Consider the following 20696-nt stretch of genomic DNA (forward strand, 5'->3'; position numbering starts at 1 on the left):
TGCAATAATGCCATTAATCCATTCATGAGGGAAGAGCCCACATAACCTAATCACTTCTTGAAGTTCCCACCTCTCAACAGTTGCATTGGTGGTTAAGTTTCCAACACATGAACTCTGGGGGGACATGTTCAAACCACAGCAGTGCATAAAGTGAAACTGTATTATTCCTAATAAGAAGAAATGAGATGATACGGTGTAGATGAACCTTGAAAACATTATGCTATGTGAAAGAAGCCAGACACGAAAAATCACGCACTGTATGATTCCATTTATATGACATGTCCAGAATAGGTCATCTGTAGAGGCAAGATGTAGATTAGTGGTTGCCTAGGATTGGGGGAAAGGGAGTGTTATGGACTGAATGTTTGTGCCTCTCCCACTTTTATACATCAAAGTTTAACTCCCAGTATGACTATATTTGAAGACAGGGCCTGGCTGGGCGTAGTGGCTCACGCCTGTAATCCCAGCACTTTGGGAGGTCAAGGCAGGCAGATCGCCTGAGATCAGGAGTTCGAGACCAGCCTGGCCAACATGGTGAAACCCTGTATCTACTAAAAATACAAAGTTAGCCGGGCATAGTGGCACCTGTAATCCCAGCTACTTGGGAGGCTGAGGCACGAGAATTGCTTGAACCAGAAAGGCGGAGGCTGCAATGAGCCGAGATTGCACCACCGCACTCCAGCCTGGGTGACAGAGCAAGATTCCAAAAATAAAAATAAATTAAAATACTGATGCCCAGTCCAATGTGAGTAAAAAGGTCCCAGGCATCGATAGTTTTTCAAAGCTCTCTGCTTGGTTCTAATGCATAGCCTGAAAACCAGAGACCTGGACCAACACTCACAGAGGCTCAGAGACAGCAAGTGTCAACCTCAGCTGCCCAGAAGCAGACCTTGGCAGGCCCAGTGCAGCTCTCCCCAAAATCAGCCTGCCACTGAGGAGTCAAAAATCTGCAAAGCCAATTATTAAAAAGTAAAAAAGCAACAGATGTTGGCATGAATGTGGAGAAAGGGGAATACTTATACACTGTTGGTGGGAATGTAAATTAGCTCGATCTCTATGGAAAACAGTATGGAGATTTCTCAAAGACCTACAACTCTATCATTTGACCCAGAAATCCCACTACTGAGTACCTACCCACAGGAAAAGAAATCATGTAAAAGACAGCTGAACTCGTGTTCATTGCAGCACTATTCACAATAGCAAAGTCATGGACCCAACCAAAGTATCCATCAATAGTTGACTGAATAAAGAAAATGTTGGCTGGCACAGTGGCTCGTGCCTGTAAATCCCAGCACTTTGGGAGGCTGAGGCAGGAGGACTGCTTGAACCTAGGATTTTGAGACCAACTGGGCAACATAGCAAGACCCTGTCTCTTTAAAAAAAAATGAAAATGTGATACATATACACCATGGAATAGTACACAGCCTTAAAAAAAGAAATAACGCCCTTTGCAGCAAAATGGACGGAGCTGGAGGCCATTATCCTAAGTAAACTAACCCAGGCGCAGAAAACCAAATACTGCATGTTCTCCGTTGTAAGTGGGAGCTAAGCAATGGGTACACAGGGGCATGAAGATGGAAATAGACACTGGAGACTCCAAAAAGGGGGCGGGTGGGTGTGGGGCAAGGGCTGGAAAATTACCTATTAGGTATAGTGTTCACTCTTAGGGTAATGGGTTCACTAGAAACCCAATCCCCCCAGTACACAATACACCCGTGTAACAAACATGCACATGTCCCTGAATCTAAAGCAAAATAATAGTTTAAAAAAAAAAAAAAGATCTGGAAGCCAGGTGATGGAGACCCTGCCTTGGAGACCAAAGCAATGTGAGCCCTTCCCTCTCCTCAATGCCAGCACAGGTCTTTGTCTGCCTCTGGGCATGAGATTCCCTCCACAGCAGGTCTTCCCTCAGACAGACAGCAGTAGGGCACATGGCCCAGGAGATGAAAAGGGAGCCAGAGAATGGGGACCCAAGATGGGCAACAGTCAGTAATGCAAAGGCCTTCAACACATCATCAGACTCACAGCATTCCCTCAGCACAACCCTTTCAGCCCCGAGCAAGGTCTGCGTGTCCAGTTGGGTTGCTGTATCAGAGCAGTGAGGCCCTGACAGCAGGAAGCAGGCTTCCCCTGGGGCCCAAAACCACATCCTAAGCAGCAGCCTGGGAACTCAACCCTGTCCCAATACTTATTAAACTGTCACATGCAAGGGTGGTCTGTATCCAGACACAAAGACCTGAACAAGCCCCTGCTTGGTGGGCGAAGAAACAGAAGCAGACACACCACACAACACGGGTATCCAACTCCAAAGTGTTTAATCTCAACTCCAGAGGTCTGGGCCAGGCCAGGCACCTGGGGCCCTGGGCTGTTCTGCTTCTCTGCGCCCCACGCCCAGACCCTGGCCTTGGCTTCTCACTCCCGGGTCTTCAGATCGTCGTCATCCTGGGGTCCGGCTCCATGTTCTCACCGCTCCTCTATGACGACTCCTTCTGCTCAGCCTCCTCCCTTGCCAGTCTCAGGGAGGCTCCTTCACAGCCAATTCATCCTTGGGTCCCCTTCCCAGGGGACTTCAACAGTCTAGGCAGGGACCCTTGCCCCCAACTCGATCCCCATCACCACGGCCAGTAAAGCCTCTGTCAGGGGCCCTGCCTCTTCACCTGCTGCCTCCACAAGCCCCACCAGGGCCAGACCCCGCTTCCTCGGGCACTGCTCTGGCCCCAGTGTCCAGCGGGCACAGTGGGCAGCCAGCCGGGGCCGGCCCAGGCGAAACACCTCCCCCACTGACTCTGGGCCACCCTGGGGTCCTAGGTGGATACGGCCCACGGCCTCTTCCAGCTCCTCCTCCAGCCCAGGCAGTAGGAAACGGCCAGCAGCCTCCAGTGCCTCCTCGGCCTCTGAGCCCAGCAGGGGCTGGCCTGGAGGGGGCACGGGCCCCAGGGCAGCCCCACAGCCCCGACAACCATGCAAATGATGCAGGATAGGCCAGGCTGCGCCAGGTGACAGGCCTCGCAGGGGCACCAGGTCCATCTGGGCTTCTGCAAAGCTGCCTGACAGCAGGGCCCGGAAGAAAGGGGAGGCGGTGGCTGAGGCTGCTCGCTGGGCAGGGAGCTGGAGGCCTGAGTCCAGCAGGAAGTGCAGGTCGGGAGCTGGGACAGGGGCTGGGCCCAGCAGAGGTTCATAGAGGCAAGGGGACGGTGAGTCTAGGTCCATGGGGACTGCCTGTGGGACGGCTGGGCTCATGGTGGGAGACACCAGGTCTTGGAGGCAGGAAAGGGAGTCCGCGGCAAAGAAGAGGAAGAGCGGGTGTGGGGCCGGCCGGGTCAGCGCCGCAAGGAGGAGCCGGAGGCCACCCTGCTCCAGGAGCAGCCGGCGCCACACAGAGGGCTTCCTACAGGGAAGAGAGGGCCTTTCAGAAGGTGAGAAACGGGCCTGGGAAACACAGCACTCCTCCCCAGCCCCGCAAGGCACCCACTTCCCACTCACCGGCAGATGAAGGGCAGGGTCAGCGCGCAGGCCACGCGGTCCTCAGGGCTCCCGGAGAGTAAGAGGTGCGTGAGGGCGCCGACCCCGAAGGGCGACTCAGCCTGAACCGTCAGGTTCTGCAGTAGCCTCTCCCCTGCAAGTGGAAAGCTTGTCAGGCTGGGAGCTGGGGTCTGAGACAGGACTCTGGGCCCATGAGATGAAGGAGGGTAAAACCTCTGGGTGAGAAATCAGGGCACTGAAGAGGCAGTGCTGGGCTTGGGACACTGGGAACCTGAGGTCCAGGACAAGGACAGAAGGTGGGACGGTCAGGGTGTAAGTCTGGGCCCCTGAAGCAGCCTGTGGTCAGGGCACAGCAGACAGGGCAGTTCCTGGCAGTGCTGGGGGTGGTGGTGAGGGCGGGGTTCACACCGGTGGGGTTCACAGGTCAGGGTGCCGGTGGGGAGCAGTCAGGACAGCGCTGAACCAATGGCAGAGCCAAGAAAGAACCACAGACCGGCCTGGATCCTGGGAGTGGGGCTGCATCTGGAGTTAGGGTATCTAGGCCCCAGGGCTTTGGCAGAGGACACAGCAGAATTCTGCCTGTGGGCCCATGGAGGGACCAGAACGTCCTGCTCCCCACCCCACTCTGGTGACAGGTTGTCTGGAGGACGGGCTGGGGAGGACGGGTGAGTGGAAAGGTGAGGTTCTGAGCCCCTGGAAGCCATGGGGGAGGACGAGGACTCGCACGGGGGCAAGGAGACAGGTGGGTGTGGGAACTTACCCAGCTCTCGGTGGCGGCTGTGGAGAGTGGGCCGGGCACGTGGTGCCGGCCAATCGTCGGGCGCCACCCCCAGCACCAGCCAGGCCCGCAGCAGCGCTGCGCCATAGCTGCGCACAAAGGCCTCCAGGCAGGCAGGGTTGCAGGTGAGGCGTGACAGGATGCGCAGTGCACGTGGGCTGGGCGGGCCCGGTGCGCCCGTCACATAGGTCAGCAGGCCGTACAGGGCCGGGCCGGTCACAAGTGCCCCGCTTGGGTCAGGGGCCTGGGAAAAGCGTGAAAGCAGCAACAGGGCTGGCCCTTCGCGTCCCCAAGGCTCCTCGATGGCGGCGGCGGGGCTGCGGCTTGGAGTGCGCTGGGTGCGCGGTGCCCGCAGCGAGGTCGGGGTGAGGACCGGGCTGGCCGGCTCCACAGGCTCCGGTGGAGGACACTGCTCAGGAGACCAGTCGGGGGAGATGTCATCAGGGCCCGCGGCATAGCCCTCGGAGATCAGCCACGACCTGTGGAGGGAAGAAAGGAAGGAGACTGAACCCAGTGCCAAGGTGAAGGGGCAGAGTCCAAGAGGCCTAAGCGGTCTTTTTTTTTTTTTTTTTTTTTTTTTTTTTTTTTTTTTTTTTTAAAGAAACGTGGTCTCCCTCTGTAGCCCAGGCTGGAATGAAGTTGTGGGATCCTGGCTCACTGCAGCCTTGAACTCTTGAGCTCAAGCGATCCTCCCACCTCAGCCTCCCAAGTAGCTGGCACTACAGGTGTGTGCCCCCACGCTCAGCTAATTTTTTAAATGTTTTGTAGAGATGGGTCTTGCTATATTGCCCAGGCTGGTCTCAAACTCCTGTGCTCAAGCGATCCTCCTGCCTTGGCCTCCCAAGGCGCTGGGATCACAGGTGTGAGCCACTGCATGAGCTAAAAGCTGTCTTGGAGGGAGGAAAAGCCAGGGGAGAGGAGGGTGGAGAAAGGGGATAAATGGAAGTGAGAGGGGATAGGAGTAAAACCTCATTCAGCAATTACTGATGCCTGTCATGTGCCAAGCTGTTCTTTAGATGCTGGGTAGAAGCACTGAACAAAGTGCCTGTCCTCCTGGAGTTTATGTTCCAGTGAGAAGAAGCAGACAAGAAGTGAGAGTACCATAAGTTATGTTAGTGTGAGACCAGTGTAGAGTACAGGGGTCATGGAGAAAATAAAAAGGAAATAGGAAGCGCTGGGGGCCGGGCATGGTGACTCACACCTGTAATCCCTACATTTTGGGAGGTTGAGCTGGGAGGATCACTGTAAGCCAAGAGTTCAAGACCAGCCTGGGCAACAAAGTGAGATCCCCAACTCTAATGTTTCAAAAAAATAAAAAGAGTTCCTCAGCTTTCTTGTGATGCTTCAGCTCATGAGTGACAGTAAGAGAGTAAGAACTTGGACTCCAGAGTCCATCATCTTAATCTACGTATATCCCACCTCCCAGTGAACCTGTCTGGGGCCCAAAGTTCAAAGGTGCTGGGGTGGAACCAAGGTTAAAAGGTAGATCCAGCCAGTGCAAAGGATCACACCCGTAATCCCAGCATTGTGGGAGGCCGAGGCGGGTGGATCACCTGAGGTCAGGAGTTCGAGACCAGCCTGACCAACACGGTGAAACCCTGTCTCTATTAAAAATACAAAAATTAGCTGGGCATAGTGGCCAGCACCTGTAATCCCACTATTCGTGAGGCTGAAGCAGGAGAACTGCTTGAACCCAGAAGGCGGAAGTTGCAGTGAGTGGAGATGGCACCACTGCCTTCCAGCCTGGATGACAGTGAGACCCTGTCTCAAAAAAAAAAAAAGGTAGACCCAGGGGAGTAGAGTGTGTTAGACAGGAACTGGCAGGTGGCTGTGTGGGAATCAGGAGTCTGGGTAATAAAAGTCTTATTCAGACAGAATGGGGGTGGAGGTAGTGAAGAGGACCAAGACAGACACAAACCCCACGCCACCACACTGCTCACCCTCCCAAGCCCTGAGGCAGGGACTCACCTGAGGCTCCGGAAGCTTCCACCCTGTGCCCGCTCAGGGGTCCTCTCCTCAGGGAAGTCCCAGGAAGCAGCTTCTCTTCCCTCTTCTTCCTCCTCGCCAGCCTCACCACACAGCTGCCCAGCCAGGAGAGGCACAAGTCCCAGAGCTTGGAGCCGGCCCAGGGCCCCAGTGTCATACAGAAAGCCCACAAGGGCAGCCACAATACGAGGGTGCCATGCGCTGGCACGAGGGTCCCGCAGCAGGCCTATCAGTAGATCCAAGCCACCAGCATCCCGCAGCCGGGCCCGGTTGATGGCCTCACGACACAGGAGGCACACAGCCCGCACCAGAGGCTGCTGGGAGGCTGGACTAGCTCCATTAGGACCCCGGCGCTGCCGAAGCTCATCTACCAGCACCTCCACCCCACCAGCATTGCCCAGTGCAGGCCGAATCAGGCCCTGGGCACACAGGTTGGCGAGGATCAGAATGGTTCCCTCGCGTACTACCCGCTTGGGGTGGGATGCCAGGCTGACGAGTGGGCCCAGTCCCCCACCCAGACTTAGCTGCTCAGCACAGGCCCGGGAGCAGCCTCGGCTGAGTTCCAGGAGGGCACGGACGAGGGCTGAGGTCAGTGCAGCATCTGGGGCAGTGGCTAGGAGCTCGGCCAGAGGGCGCACTGCTCCCTGCTGTGCCAGGGCCAGGCGGTGCTGGGGTGAGTCTGCCAGGTTGCGGAGGGCACGCACCACGCTCTGCAGGCACTGCGAGTCCTGGCAGGCTGTCAGGCTCTCCACAAGCAGGGGAACAGCACCTGAGGGCAGGAGAGAGGAGCACAGAGGGTGAACAAGGACAGACACTCAAGCCTTTCTTCCACTCCGAGCCCTAGCAGATCCCACCCTCACAGCCTCTCACCAGCACAGTGGATGTCCCCACAGCTCTCAGGTTCCATGGCTAAGTTCCCCAGGGCACGGGCCGTTCGGTTCTGGATGCTGTCTGTCTTCATGCACTGAAGAATGGTCACTGCAAGGAGAGTTTGGGCTTGTGAGGGTTCTACCCCTTACTGTCTCTCTCATCAGTCACCTCGAGAACGTGGCCTGAGAGGGCTGGGAAGGCTTTCAAAAGAGGCTAATGCTCGGCAGGGCACAGTGGCTCAAGCTTATAATCCTAGCACTTTGGGGGACCAAGGTGGGTGGGTCACTTGAGGTCAGGAGTTCGAGAACAGCCTGGCCAACGGGGCCAAATCCCATCTCTACTAAAAATACAAAAACTATCTAGGTGTGGTGGTGCGCGCCTGTAATCCCAGCTACCTGGGAGGCTGTAGCAGGAGAATTGCTTGAACCCAGGAGGCAGAGGTTGCAGTAAGCTGAGATCGTGTCACTGCACTCCAGCCCAGACGACAGAGCAAGACTCCATCTCAAAAAAAATTACTAAATAAAAGGAAGAGGCTAACACTCGAGCTGGGTCTGGAGGGGTACACAGGAAGGTATTTGCCAGAAGCACAGTCGATGGGGGAGTGAGAAGGCATTTCGGGTTTGGAAGTAGCCTTTCCAAAGCCCCAGAGGTAAGATGCAGTGTCTGTGAAAGGCTTCAAATGTCAGGCCAAGGGATCAGGACTTGAATGTGAAGGCACTGGGCGCCACACAAGGGTTTTATGAAGGGGAGTGACATGATACAATCTGGCATCCATAGGGAGAAAGCATTATGGGGGAAAGAATAGGAAGGGAGGAGTCAAAAGGCTATCATAATAGCCCAAGCATGAAAAGACAATAGCTTGAACCAACCCAGCTACCAGCATCACACAGCACAGAGGTACCAGTCTCTGGGCACACAACGGAAGTAGGGAGAGAGAGAAGCAGATAGATTCAGAAGACATTTAAAATGAAAAATAGTAGCTGAGTGATGGGGGTTATTTAATAACCAAGGCTCTTATCAAACATAGATGGTCCAGATGCATTTTATGTAAATTTTAAATACATTAATGCTTCCCTTTATCCAAAAAGTTAAGATGTCATCAAAACTAGCTTAATTTTGTGGAAGGCAGGTAGTGACATGTAAACTGCTTTCACACACCGCCACTAGGAGGCACCAATTTAGCTGGTAAACAGAAAAGCTTATGTTTTGCTAGGATTTGTTCTTACTGTGCTGGTTTTAGTTATTTTTATTTATTTTTTCCTGCTTCCTAAGTGACTACTGGTTTGTTTAGTTTTCTAAAATATGAGGTCTTGTTATGTTGCCCAGGCTGGAATGCAGTGGCTATTCACAGGCACAGTCATTGTTCGCTGCAGCCTCTACTTACCAGGCTCAAGGGATCCTTCCGCCTCAGCCTCTCAAGTAGCTGGAACTACAGGCGTGTACCACTGCACCCAGCTTATGCTAGTTTTTAATAACCTGAAGTCCCCATGCTTAGAGTATTTGTATATTCGTACTATATTTGTACTTCGTTTTCTCCCCACTTTGATTTTCTGAGGTAGCTATCACTGTCCCATTTTACAAGGAATCCTGGCCTCAGAGGGGTTAGGTGACTTTTGCAGAACTCCCTTTCTGAACCACTACACCTTCCAGCTCAACAGTGGGACTTCAGAACCTTGCACAGGGCCGGACACATAGTGGGCACTGAATATCTGCTATGAACATCATAACTGGAGAATAAGAATCATCTGGAAAAGTCACCAAATAACCCTTTGGCCTCCGCTAGTCTAGCTTCGAAAGAAGTCCTCAACAACCAATTCCTAGATAATGGCTGTAATTATCTGGTGTGGGAGGGCTCTCTCTCATCTAAAAAGACAGCAGTGACGTCACGGGGCACAACAGCTTGAGAAACAGGAGCGGTGTGCCATCACAAAGCACGTTATTCCAGGATATGACACAAAGAACTCCAAACTCCCGGCCCAGACAGCGAGCGAATTGCAAACCCAATCTTTCTAGGAAACGGAGGCGGAGCACTTACCCAAAGGGAGTATGCCTCCGAGTCTGCGCACTTCGGCCCGGCACGCCCCTTCCGTACAGCAATCGGCTAGGATGCTAAGCGCCAAGTCCAGCGTCTTGCGCAGGCGCACTGGCGGTGAAGGCGTAGACGACGGCACAGAGGAGGGGGCGGGGTCCGATGCGGGGGCGGGGCTAGAAGCTGCTGACGCGGCCGAGGGGGCGGAGCCGGGGCCTGCCTGGGACGGGGCGGAACCCGCTGTAGCCGCTCGCCGTAGCAGCGCGAGTAGGGGGCGGAGCCCGCCGCGTGCCCGGAAGCGCTCGATTCCCCCCGCTGCCTTGATGTGGCGCGTGCGGAGGGCTAGGAGCGCGCGGCCCAGGGGTGTCTCGTTGGTAGCTGGGTCCTTTTCCCCACCCAGACCCTCCCCGGCCGCCGCCGCGAGCTGCGCGAGGCAAAACGAGAGCGAGTCCGTGAGGGTTGGCTTCGCAGCCGCCATCTTGGCTCGGGCCTCAGACTCCGCCCCGCTTCTCGCCGCTGATCCCAGGGAGCGGAACTGGAAGACAGAGGAGTCGCCGGGCACCGCCTCGCTGACGCTGTTTAAATAGCGCCGTCGCAGCGATGCAAGTCGGAAGTTGTAGTTCTCGACCCCGGAAGTCTGTCCTTGCAAGAAGGTGCGGCGGTACCCTTATCGCTGCGCAACCTGGGACGCGCCGGTAGTGCATGCGGGAGGTGTGGTCCGCGCCGAGCTTCGCACGCCTACCTCGGGACGCGCGGGAAACTCTTCCAAGGCCCTCCAGGTGGGCCGGGGCCTCCGGACAGCCCAGACGTCCGACCACGGAGCCTTCGTGCCGTGCTCCGCCCCCGGCGTGCACTCGGCGGGGACCGCCTTTCCTCCTCTAGGCTCGCTTCGCTGCCCCCCAGCGGTGGTGCGGCCCGGCCCCGGGACCGACTCCGAGAACCCCAAGCCGGGCCGAAAGTGCGAGGTCCTGACCGCGCCGCAGACGCGGGTTAAAGAAGAGGGTTAAACCTACCGAGAACGTTCGCTGCCTCTTCCTAGGGTGACGGGCTTGTGGAATTTTCCGTTTCCGGAGCTGGACCCCGGTATCCCGAGTGTCCTCCGCTCTGGACGTGGTCGTGAGCTCAGGAGCTGGCGTCTAGGAAACAGGGAGTTCTTCACCCGTAGTGCAGTCGGCTGTGCCAGAAGAGACAAGGGAGAATCCGGACGGGGCGGGGCGGCGGGGGAGCGGGACGTTAGCATCGCGGGGAGCCCCCAGGTCACCCCTGGATTGCGAGGTGGCTCCGCCTGAGCAGCCCTTCCTGGTGTGGCAGGGGCAGCTGCCCGCCTGGAAAATGGTCAGGCTCTGGCCCTGGGGAGGAAGAAGCCTTTGCCAAGAGCAACCGTCTACAAGCCCCAAAACCTGCGAGTGCCGGAAGTGTGGGCTGACCACAGCCTACCTCCCCGGCTTCATTCACCGCCAAGGCAGCCACGCTGGTGACAAGCCTTACCGTTGTCCGGGGTATAGCAGAAGCTTCCAATGTGGCTCTGATCTGGTTAAGCACCACTGGGTACACACAGGTCAAAAGCCATACTCCTGCCCTAAGTGTGACCATCGCTTCAGCCCTACACCTGTGCCTTGTGTGGTAAGACTTTCAGCGTCACCTCAAACCTGATCCAGCACCAGCGCTTACACACCGCTAAAAGCCTTACCGCTGAAGGGACTGCGGAAAGAGCCTCAGGCTTAACTCCAACCTGTTGCAGCACCTGCGGTCCGCATGGGTGAGAAGGCCTCTAAATGCCTTGTTTGTAGTAAGAGTTTTGTGCACAGTTGGAATCTGCTGCGGCACCAGCACAGTCACAAAGTCCGGAAACCTGATGCTTGGTGATGAGTGTGGCCAGAGCTTCCGCCAGAGCTCCCACCTGCGTCGTCCACTACGCAGCCCACAGCGGCCAGAAGCCCTGCATCTGCCTGCAGTGTGGCAAGGCCTTAGCCGGAAGCTCCAACCTGGGCCAGCACCGGCGGACGCACCAGGGCGGCAGCCTCTGCCAGTAGCCCTGGCTTCAGTTTTAGCTGAAACTTCAGCTCTGACTCTGGTTCGGACCTCAAGGAAATGGAAGGAACCAGGTCTCTAAGCAGACCCCCTTCTGCTCCCCTAGGGCTGTTGATTTTAGAGCTAATGATGGGATTTGGTTGGGGCGGAGTGGGGGGTCTCCACATCATTTTGCCCAACCCTTTGCCGAGTCAAGGAACCCCAGTCTGGGCTGGGCGTGGTGGCTCATGCCTATAATCCCAGCACTTTGGGAGGCCAAGGCTGGCGGATCACTGGAGGCCAGGGGTTCGAAACTAGCCTGGCCAACATATTGAAACCCTGTCTCTACTAAATAAAAAAAGCCAGGCGTGTTGGCTCTCGCCTGTAATCCCAGCTACTCGGGAGGGTGAGGCAGGAGACTCACTTGAACCCTGGGAAGTGGAGGCTGCAGTGAGCGAAGATCGTGCCACTGCACTCCAGCCTGGGCAACAGAGACTGTCTCAAAAAAATAATAAATTTTTTTTTAAAGAAAGGAGCCCCAGTCTGGAAGAATCTGAACACTAGAGCTGTCTGTGATCACTGCCTTCAAAGAGCCCACCCAGCTAAGAAGGCTTAGGTTTGTTCTTTGAAGTTACAAAGGCAAAACGTCGACCAGCTGAAGGGAGACTTTTGGGATGGCAGGAGAGAGTTTTGGACCCAGCGTGGGTCCATCATGGACCCAGCTGCCTGCAGATTTGGCAGTAGCTGATGCAGTCGCTTCACAGCCTAGGGAGTGATGGGGTTAATCACACCTAGAACAACAGGTACCTCTTCCCAGAGGAGTGGGACCAGAAATCAGGCAAGCCCCGTGAGGAGTGCCGGGGCAGGGCATTCCTAACCTCCAGAGGGAACCATGAGGGAGCTTGTGTTCTGGCAGACGGGCCAGAGAATTTGAACTTGGGACCATTGTGTGAGCCCTGGGTGTGTGAGCCCTTCAAAAGTCCTCTCAGCACGTGACAACTATCGTTATGGGTGATACTATGGTGGTGGGACCCCCAGAACAGACCTGTATGTTGAGTTCAGGAGATGCTTTGTTGCATTTCTGGGCAGGAGCAAGAGGCCCCTTCCCCTTCCTTATCCCCTTCCCTTCCAAGTTCCCCAGGCTCCTTTCCTGCCACTCTGTCAAGAGAGGGAAGAGTGGTGAAGAGTCACTTGTGCTTGGACACTGGGGACTGAATGTGGCCCTTTTGCCTGGGCATTGCCGAAACATACATTTCTACTGGTAAAACGTTGTGTATGTGTGGGCGGCAAGCCACCCAGGTGCCAAGGCAAGAGACCGAGGGCACAAGCTGTTCAGTATAATAAATAAAATATATAAAATAGGAATAGTTATATTAGATATAAATCATAGATGTGATTATATGTGAATATCAATCATTAGTTGTAGCAATTACTCTTTATTCCAATATTATAATAATGCTTGCTCTACAATCATAACCTAGGGAAGGCCAGGCATACAGAGCTAGGAGCTGAAGGGACATGATGAGAAGTGACCAGAAGACAGGAGTGCGAGCCCTCTGTCATGCCCGGACAGGGCCACTAGAGGGCTCCTTGGTCTAGCGGTAACGCCAGCGTCTGGGAGGACGCCCGTTGTCAAGCAGACCGTGGTCTAGCCCTAGCGTCAGTGTCAAGGAGAAGCACCTGCTATCTAGCAGACCGGGAAAGGGAGTCTCCCTTTCCCTGGGGAGTTTAGAAAAGACTCGACTCCACCACCTCTTGTGGAGGGCCTGACATTAGGCCCACCTGCAGTTACCTGGAGGCGTAACCATCTCCCTGTGATGCTTTGCTTCAATGGTCATGCTCCTGGTCCACTTTCATGTTCCAGCCTGTACAGCTGGCTCTGCCCTCTAGATAGCAGTAGCAAAATTAGTGAAAGTACTAAAATTCTCTGATAACGCAGAAATAATGGCGTAAGCTGTCTTTCTCTCTCTCTCTCTCTCTCTCCCCCCCACCCTCTCTCCCCGCCTTGGCTGCTGAACAGGGAAAGGCCCCCTGTCCAGTGGGCATGTGATCCACATGACCTTACATATCATTGGAGATGGCTCACACTCCTTACCCTGCCACCTTGTCTTGTATCCAGTAACAGTGCAGCCTGGCATTCGGGACCACTACTGGTCTCCGCGTCTTGGTGGTAGTGGTTCCCTGGGCCCACCTGTCTTGTCTTTTATCTCTTTGTCTTGTGTCTTTATTTCTATGATCTCTTGTTCTCCGCACACGGAGAGAAAAACCCACCAACCCTGTGGGGCTGGTCCTTACTGTATGTGGGAGCCGGGGGGAGGCTTCCCAAGCACCTACCTGTGCTCAGAGCAGAGACCAAGCTGTAAGGCCCTTCCCTTCCCTTCTAGGGGAGGGAGTTGTCTGTTTCAAGGACCTAATGCCCACCCCTGGACAGTCCTACCATCAATCCAGGCATCTGGTCTGCTGCCCCCAAATTTTACCACCTTTTTTTTTTTTGAGACAGAGTCTCACTCTGTTGCCCAGGCTGGAATGGCACAATCTCAGCTCATTGCAACCTCCACCTCCTGGGTTAAAGCTATTCTCCTGCCTCAGCCTCTCGAGTAGCTGGGACTACAGGCATGCACCACAACGCCAGCCAGTGTTTGTATTTTTAGTAGAGAGTTTCACTATGTTGGCCAGGCTGGTCTCAAACTCCTGACCTCAAGTGATCCACCCACCTCAGCCCCCCAAAAATGCTAGGATAACAGGCATCAGCCACCACGCCTGGCAATTTTGCCATCTTTTATCAGGCCTTCTGTGTCTAGGATGCTACCCACATAGAGTAGAAGCTAAAGGGAAGGGATGTGAAGTGACCTCGCCCTCAGCTTCTAGCTCATGGTGTCAAGGCTTGTGTGACCTTAGACACGTCTTCCTCTTCTGAGGCTGTTTCTTCATCTGTAAAACAGGGGTGGAGGTTGTGGTAAAGATGCCATGGGAACTCCGCACATGCACGAAGCAGTTGGGCCAGGGATGACTCAGCAGACCTCAGTTTCCCTCTCCCTCCTGCCTAGAGCTCTGTTAGCAAGCATCATGCAGCTCACATGAGAGCTCCCCACTGAGGTTACAGAAATGAAGGTAGCAGCCTCAGTCCTTGGGTAGCTTGTTGCCCCTTGAAGGAAACATACTCAGGATCAGCAACAGCACAGAGTGAATGACGCCGGGGTGGCGAAGGGGCCTTTCCTGGGGCAAATGCGGGAGGCTTCGTGGAGATGACATGTAATGAACAGCACTCATCTCAGGCTGGGAGCAGCACACGCCCCTGGCAGAGGGTCAGTGATGAGATACAGGGTTCTTGACATCTTCCTCACCCAGGGCCCTTCAGGGAGTACAAGCCAGGGTTTGAGTGAAGGGCCTGAGCCCAGCACACGCATAGTAGGCACTCAATGAATAATTGTCATGATCAGGTCCTTTTTACACTGCTTACTAGTGGCCTTTAAGCCTCAGTTTCCTCAGAGTCGCCTTGAGTAAGTGTCAAGTGTTGTAGACCTCTGCAAAATTCGTAACTGCTTAGGTATGGGTAGAGTAGCGATGGAAGGAGGATTCAGAGACCTATAAGCGAATTTCTCACATTAGGGCAGGTATTCCTGGAACCCCTCTCCTCTCCAATTGCATACAACAGGTTCTGACCAGAACAGGGAGGCAGGCCAGACTTCAGAAGCAGAGGGACGGGCTTAATCTAACAGGAGTATATCCCATGTCCTGCATGCACTGTACCCTGTGCTGGGTTTAGAAGCAGCTTCACTGTCCAAGCTTGTGACCCAGTGTCCAAACCCGAGGTGCGAAACACATTAGTTTTGGCTGTGTGTGTGTGTGTGTGTGTGTGTGTGTGTTTTCAAACAAGCCAAGATTTTTACTTTTTGAGGTTCCATTGTGTTGCCCAAGCTGGTCTGAAACTTCTAGGCTCAAGTGATCCCCCTGCCTCAGCCTCCCAAAGTGCTGGAATTACAGGTGTGAGCTACCACGCCCGTTTATTTATTTATTTTTATTTTTGAGACAGAATCTCACTCTGTTATCCAGGCTGGAGTGCAGTGGTGCAATCGTGGCTCACTGTAGCCTCAATCTCCTGGGCTCAAGTGATCCTCCCACCTTAACCTCCTGAGGAGCCGGGACTACAGGCATACACCACCACACCTGGCTAATTTTTTTGATTCTTAAAAAATGTTTTGTAGAGACAGGGTCTCACAAGATTGCCCAGGCTGATCTTGAACTCCTGAGTTCAAGTGTTCCTCTAGTCTTAGCCTCCCAAAATGCTGGGATTACAGGTGTGAGTCACCTAACCTGGTCTTTTTATTTTTTTAAAGAGCCAATGTTTAAATAAGGAGATTTCACATCACAGTCGATTTCTGGGGTTTGGTTTGTTGTTTACTCTTATTTTTTTTTATTTGAGACAGGATCTCGCCAGGTTGCTGGCTGGTCTTGAACTCCTGGGCTCAAATGATCCCCTGCTGGCCGGGCGCGGTGGCTCACGCCTGTAATCCCAGCACTTTGGGAGGCCAAGGTGGGCAGATCACGAGGTCAGGAGATCAAGAGCATCCTGGCTAACACGGTGAAATCCTGTCTCTACTAAAAATAGAAAAAATCAGCTGGGCGTGGTGGCGGGTGCCTGTAGTCCCAGCTACTCAGGAGGCTGAGGCAGGAGAATGGTGTGAACCCAGGAGGCAGAGCTTGCAGTGAGCGGAGATCCTGCCACTGCACTCCAGCCTGGGTGACAGAGCAGGACTTCATCTCAGGAAAAAAAAAAAAAAAAAGATCCCCTGCCCTGGCCCTTCCCTCCCCAACCCGCCTCAGCTTCCCAAAGTGGTAGTATTACAAGCGTCAGTCACCACGCCCGGCCTGCTTTATTATTTGTATCAAAAGATGCTGGAACATTGGATCTTTATGGGAGCAATTTGTCGAGTAGTGGCTGTCCTGGACATGGGGACAGGGACACTCCCTCTTGCATCCCTGACTCAGTGCATTTCGTATGTGTTACTTGCCTGTCCCCTGCAGAAAAGCACTTGAGGTTACGGTCTCCATCCCACCCCACTGTGGGTGAGAAGGACTTTTCCCCTTTCCTTCACCTCTCCCTGTTCCCTACTCTGCCATTTTCCTTCTTCTCCCCCAGAATTCCTCTATGAAATACCTGACCTCCTTCCCTGAGCCCCTGCCACCCCACCTCCACTCCCTGCTATGACATCACCCGCTCATTTGAAGCTCCTTTCCCTATCTGAAGGGAGGCAGAGACAGAGTGCACAGGCTCAGCTAGGCAAGGCAGACCCTTGCATACATGGGTCAGAGGTCAGGGTCCCTGGCAGACATTCCTCCCAGAGCGACTGTAGGAAGCAAGCCAGTATAGAGGTACTCTAAACGCTAGACAGGAGGGGGTAGCGTCGTCTCCTCTGGCCCTGCTCCTGCTTAGCTCTGGGCATAAGACTGACTCCAGTACAGTCACAGTTACGTCTCTGAGCTCACCCAGTCCCAGGTCCCAGGTTCCTGGCTCTGAGCCTGGTGAGACACACAGAGGCTGGTGCTGTGGGGTGGACGTGGCCACTGGAGCCCACCCACCCGGAAGCTCAGCTGTGGTGAGGCAGGCAGTTTTGGAGGGGTACTTGGGATGCTGGAGGAGTGTCCCCCGTCCTAGGCCAGATTCCCTCCCTCCGTCCCTTCCCTGGACATCCCCATAGGCATTCTCCAGGAGGACAGAGACTGTTGTCTGCACCGTCCCTCCTAAGTCCCCCACATCCCACAAGGGGCAAGCATAGAGAGCCACGAGAAAGGGCCCCGCACTGCCGAGGTGATTGGCAGCCTCTCTTTCCTGGGATCTGGGTCCCTTTCCCAAAGGAGTGGAGGAAGAGGGGGAAGCTGTCCCAGGAAGGGCTGAGGAGAGGAGGCTGGCTCAGGGCAGCCCTGCCTACCTTCTACCCCAGCGCAGCTGCAGGGCTGAAGGCCCCAGGGCTATTCAGCCATGGGCGCAGGTGAATCCCTAGCCAGGGACAGAGACCAGGGTCCATTTCGGAAGGGGATGGCTGGCAGATCCAAGACCTGCAAAAAGGAGGTCAAGGATTCAGTTCTGAGAAAGAGTCATGTAAAGTGACTCCAAATGCTGATGGAGTCAAGAAACCAAAGAAGGAGGCAGACAATCCAGTTTGCCGGTATTGGGTGATTTATTAGGGAAACTTACAGGCAGAAGCGTGGTCTACCTGCGAAATGGAGGTCTCTGCACTGCAAGGCCCCAGACCCAGGACTTATATCGTGGGGAAAAAATATGCATGCCCTGGAAGGAATGTCTAGGTGGTTGTGAGTGTCACAGCGTCTGATTTCTGGAATAGCACAAGGGTTGTTTTGGAGGAAACTTACAGTGAAGAGGTCTTTCTACATAAAGAGTAACCCATGAGGGCCGGGCGCGGTGGCTCACGCCTGGAATCCTAGCACTTTGGGAGGCGGAGGTGGGCGGATCACCTGACGTCAGGAGTTCGAGACCAGCCTGCCCAACGTGGAGAAACCCTGTCTCTACCAAAAATATAAAAATTAGCCAGGTATGGTGGCACGTGCCTGTAATCCCAGCTACTTGGGAGGTTGAGGCAGGAGAATTGCTTGAATCCAGGAGGCGGAGGTTTCAGTGAGCCAAGATCGTGCCACTGCACCCCAGTCTGAAAGAAAGAGTGAAACTCTGTTTCAAAAAACAAACAAACAACAACAACAAAAAAAACATCAGCTTGACATTTTGGAGGCATTCCCAGACTCAGGGTTAGTCAGCAGATTAGCGTTTAAAAGAAAGTCTTGTCCCCACAGATTCCCTGACCTCAGCTGCCACGAAGGGTGGGAAGAGGAGTCCTTAGCAAGAAGTCCAGGAAGTTGACAACCTCCTCGGACCTGATAGGACACTCCCCTCTCCACCCTACCTCCTGGCTGATTTAATCTCAGGGGTGTGAGGACCTCTGAGATAGGTCTCTGCTGCCTGGGAATGGCTCTCTCTGATTCTTGGGAATGGGTCTCTGGTGCCTGCAAATGAGTCTCTGGTGCCTGGGAAGTGCCCATGGGGTCTCCCTTCCTCTCTCCTTCCACTGCTTCCCCACACACGCTATTCCAGATCATGGACATGCTGCCTCTCACCTCCCTCCACCCCAGGTGTGCTTGGGCTCTTGTGCTGTAGCCACTCAGAGTTGGAAGGGGGTGGAGGGGAGACAGCAGCTCCATCTGGGGCCATGCCCTCATGAATAACTTGAGAATGGAGAACTTTCACTCATCATGAAGGAGAAGCAACCCCAACCGCACTCCAGTCATCATCTGGGCAAAAACTCGGACCCAGAGGCTCCCAGGCTCCCAGTGTTTCCTGCTAGGATCGGCTGGAAGGAGCCAGGATTGGGATTCCAGGAATCCTGTCAGCAGAGAATCCCAGACTCCTCCTCTCCTGGACCCCAGGAGTCTCAACCGCACCACTCATGTCTCAAGGTTAACCAGAGACTCCCTGAGACAGATCCTAGAGGATTCCCAAGTGATAGGATAAAAAGAGAGGTACTGAGACCTGCTGGCGTGGGTGACCTCTCCCACGCTGGCCAACCTCCCTGATTCAGAACCTTGCTGAGCTCCGGGAGTGAATGAAGTAAAGGGAGCCCCTAGGAGTTCAGGAAGCAGAGATTTCCGAGTCCATGCACCAAAGCTCATGCCCTCAATTCTCAAGAAGGACCTCACTCAGTTAAAAAATTTTGTATCATGAAAGGGTAAATGAATGAATTAGTCAATCTGGTTTCTAAGCCAATGGTTTACTAGAAATATTATAGTAAATTAGAAAAAAAAAAGGTGGTGGCTCACACCTATAATCCCAGCACTTTGAGATGCTGAGGTGGGAGGACGGTTTGAGCCCAGGAGTTCGAGACTAGCCTGAGCAACATAGCAAATCCCATCTCTAGAAAAAATTAAAAAACTAGCCAGGTGTGGTGATGTTCACTGTAGTTCCAGCTATTCAGGAGGCTGAGGCAGGAGGACAGCTTGAGCCCAGGAGTTTGAGACTGCAGTGAGCTAGGATTGTGCCACTGCACCCCAGCCTGGGCAGCAGAGTGAGACCCTGTCTCTAATAAATATATATATATATATATATATATATATATTTTAAAGAGAATTCTTCAAAGGAGATCTGCTCTTCCTTTCCTACACCCATTCCCTTTCCTCCTTTTCCTGAACAATGCTGTCTTACAGCCTCTAGAGGCAGGCAGAGCCAAAGAGGCATCTGCTGGATGTGGGGAGTGAGACGCAGGAGGCCAGAGCGCGCATCAGAGCTCCAGCAGGCGGGGGGAGGGTGTCCACACGAGAGAGTGGCCTGGCTCCCCGTGGCAGAACCTGATAGGATTAGGAGGGCATCAGCCACGGGAAGGAGATGGCAAGAGAGATAAGAAACTGCTTCCACCAGCTATTGGTCAAATAAGTACACATATGAAAGATAACGACAGGCTTCTCAGTGTCAAAGAAAACCGAGACACAGATCAGGAAAGGGAGAGAATGTGGGTGGCGCTTGTGTGTCGAATTGGAACTGGAGGTATAGGAGTAGACTCAGGATTTTCAGAAAGTGTTTAGATAGACATAGAAATTAGTATGGGTGTGTATATGTGTATGTGCACGCAGATGTGTGTAAATGTCCATATGTTCCCTAGCTCTGGAAGGCCTTGGAGCAGTGCCATCTCAATAACAAAAAGGTTTTTATGGTTTTTTGAGATAGGGTCTCACTCTCTCACCCAGACTAGGGTGCAGTGGTGTGACCACAGCCCACTGCAGCCTCGACCTCCTGGGCTCAGGTGATCCTCCTGTGTCAGCCTCCCAAGTAGCTGGGACTACAGGCACATGCCACCACACCAGCTAATTTTTAAATTTTTTTGTTGAGACAGGGGTTTTGCTACGTTGTCCAGGATCGCCCTGAACTCCTGGGCTCAAGCAGTCCTCCCACTTCAGTTTCCCAAAGTGCTGGTACTACAGGTGTGTAACAAACAGTTTTAAAGTAATCAGAATCAAGAAATGGTTGAGGTGATGCTCTGGAATAATGGAGACTAGAGAGTTGTGACAACTAAATGCAATGTGTGGTGTGGCAGCATTTTTCTGGGCTGTAGTCCCTAGATGGGTAGAGAGGAAAGCCCCGGGGAGGGTGAAGAGGTGGGGGTGTGGAAGACATCAGAGAGAGCACAGGGCAGAGCGCAGAGAACTGCGTCCATCACAGGCTTCGCCGTACCCTCGGCATGGCTGCTCCACACCAGCAGATGCCCTCGCTTCCCAGCAGTGGACACACGTCACTGGATCCTCACAAATGAGCAGCTGGGAGAATGTTTGCAGCCTGGAGATTCGGGGCTTTGTCAGCACCCTGGGAAGGTTTTGTTCTTGGGTTTCGGGTTTTTGGTTTTTAGATTTTTTTTTAGTAACAATATAGCTGTATTTATTCTCTACGGTACACTTTTAAGTTGCTTCAACATTTTCCCCTCAAAATAAAAAAGAACAACAAAAAAGAAATTCCAAAGCTTAGAACTGAATTATTTGGCCCTT

General features: G+C 53.8%; 2 protein-coding genes across 2 annotated transcripts in view; one reads left to right on the forward strand and one right to left on the reverse strand.

Annotated features, from left to right (window-relative positions):
* Nucleotides 1–20696, forward strand: part of VKORC1 (vitamin K epoxide reductase complex subunit 1) — a 502856-nt gene that overhangs the window by 96654 nt on the left and 385506 nt on the right. The gene's annotated exons all lie outside the window — the stretch shown is intronic.
* On the reverse strand, nucleotides 2299–11100 carry ARMC5 (armadillo repeat containing 5). The gene is made up of 8 exons (XM_050773594.1): nucleotides 10635–11100; nucleotides 10160–10282; nucleotides 9153–9681; nucleotides 7118–7225; nucleotides 6230–7016; nucleotides 4244–4740; nucleotides 3484–3616; nucleotides 2299–3388 (listed from the first exon to the last, which is right to left on the reverse strand). The coding sequence occupies exons 1-8, from the start codon at nucleotides 10737–10739 to the stop codon at nucleotides 2578–2580; spliced, it is 3093 nt and encodes a 1030-aa protein (XP_050629551.1). The 5' UTR covers nucleotides 10740–11100; the 3' UTR covers nucleotides 2299–2577.

The sequence above is a fragment of the Macaca thibetana genome, chromosome 20 (assembly GCF_024542745.1).
Source record: "Macaca thibetana thibetana isolate TM-01 chromosome 20, ASM2454274v1, whole genome shotgun sequence".
In the NCBI taxonomy this organism is placed as follows: domain Eukaryota; kingdom Metazoa; phylum Chordata; class Mammalia; order Primates; family Cercopithecidae; genus Macaca; species Macaca thibetana.

Coding starts and splice junctions, on each gene's coding strand:
- ARMC5 (XM_050773594.1), bottom strand. CDS start 10,739: ATGGTCACACTTAGGGCAGGAGTATGGCTTTTGACCTGTGTGTACCCA. Junction 10,283..10,634: donor CTGCTATACCCCGGACAACG/GTAAGGCTTGTC, acceptor CCTGTTTCCTAG/ACGCCAGCTCCTGAGCTCAC. Junction 3,389..3,483: donor ACCCTGCCCTTCATCTGCCG/GTGAGTGGGAAG, acceptor TCTTCCCTGTAG/GAAGCCCTCTGTGTGGCGCC.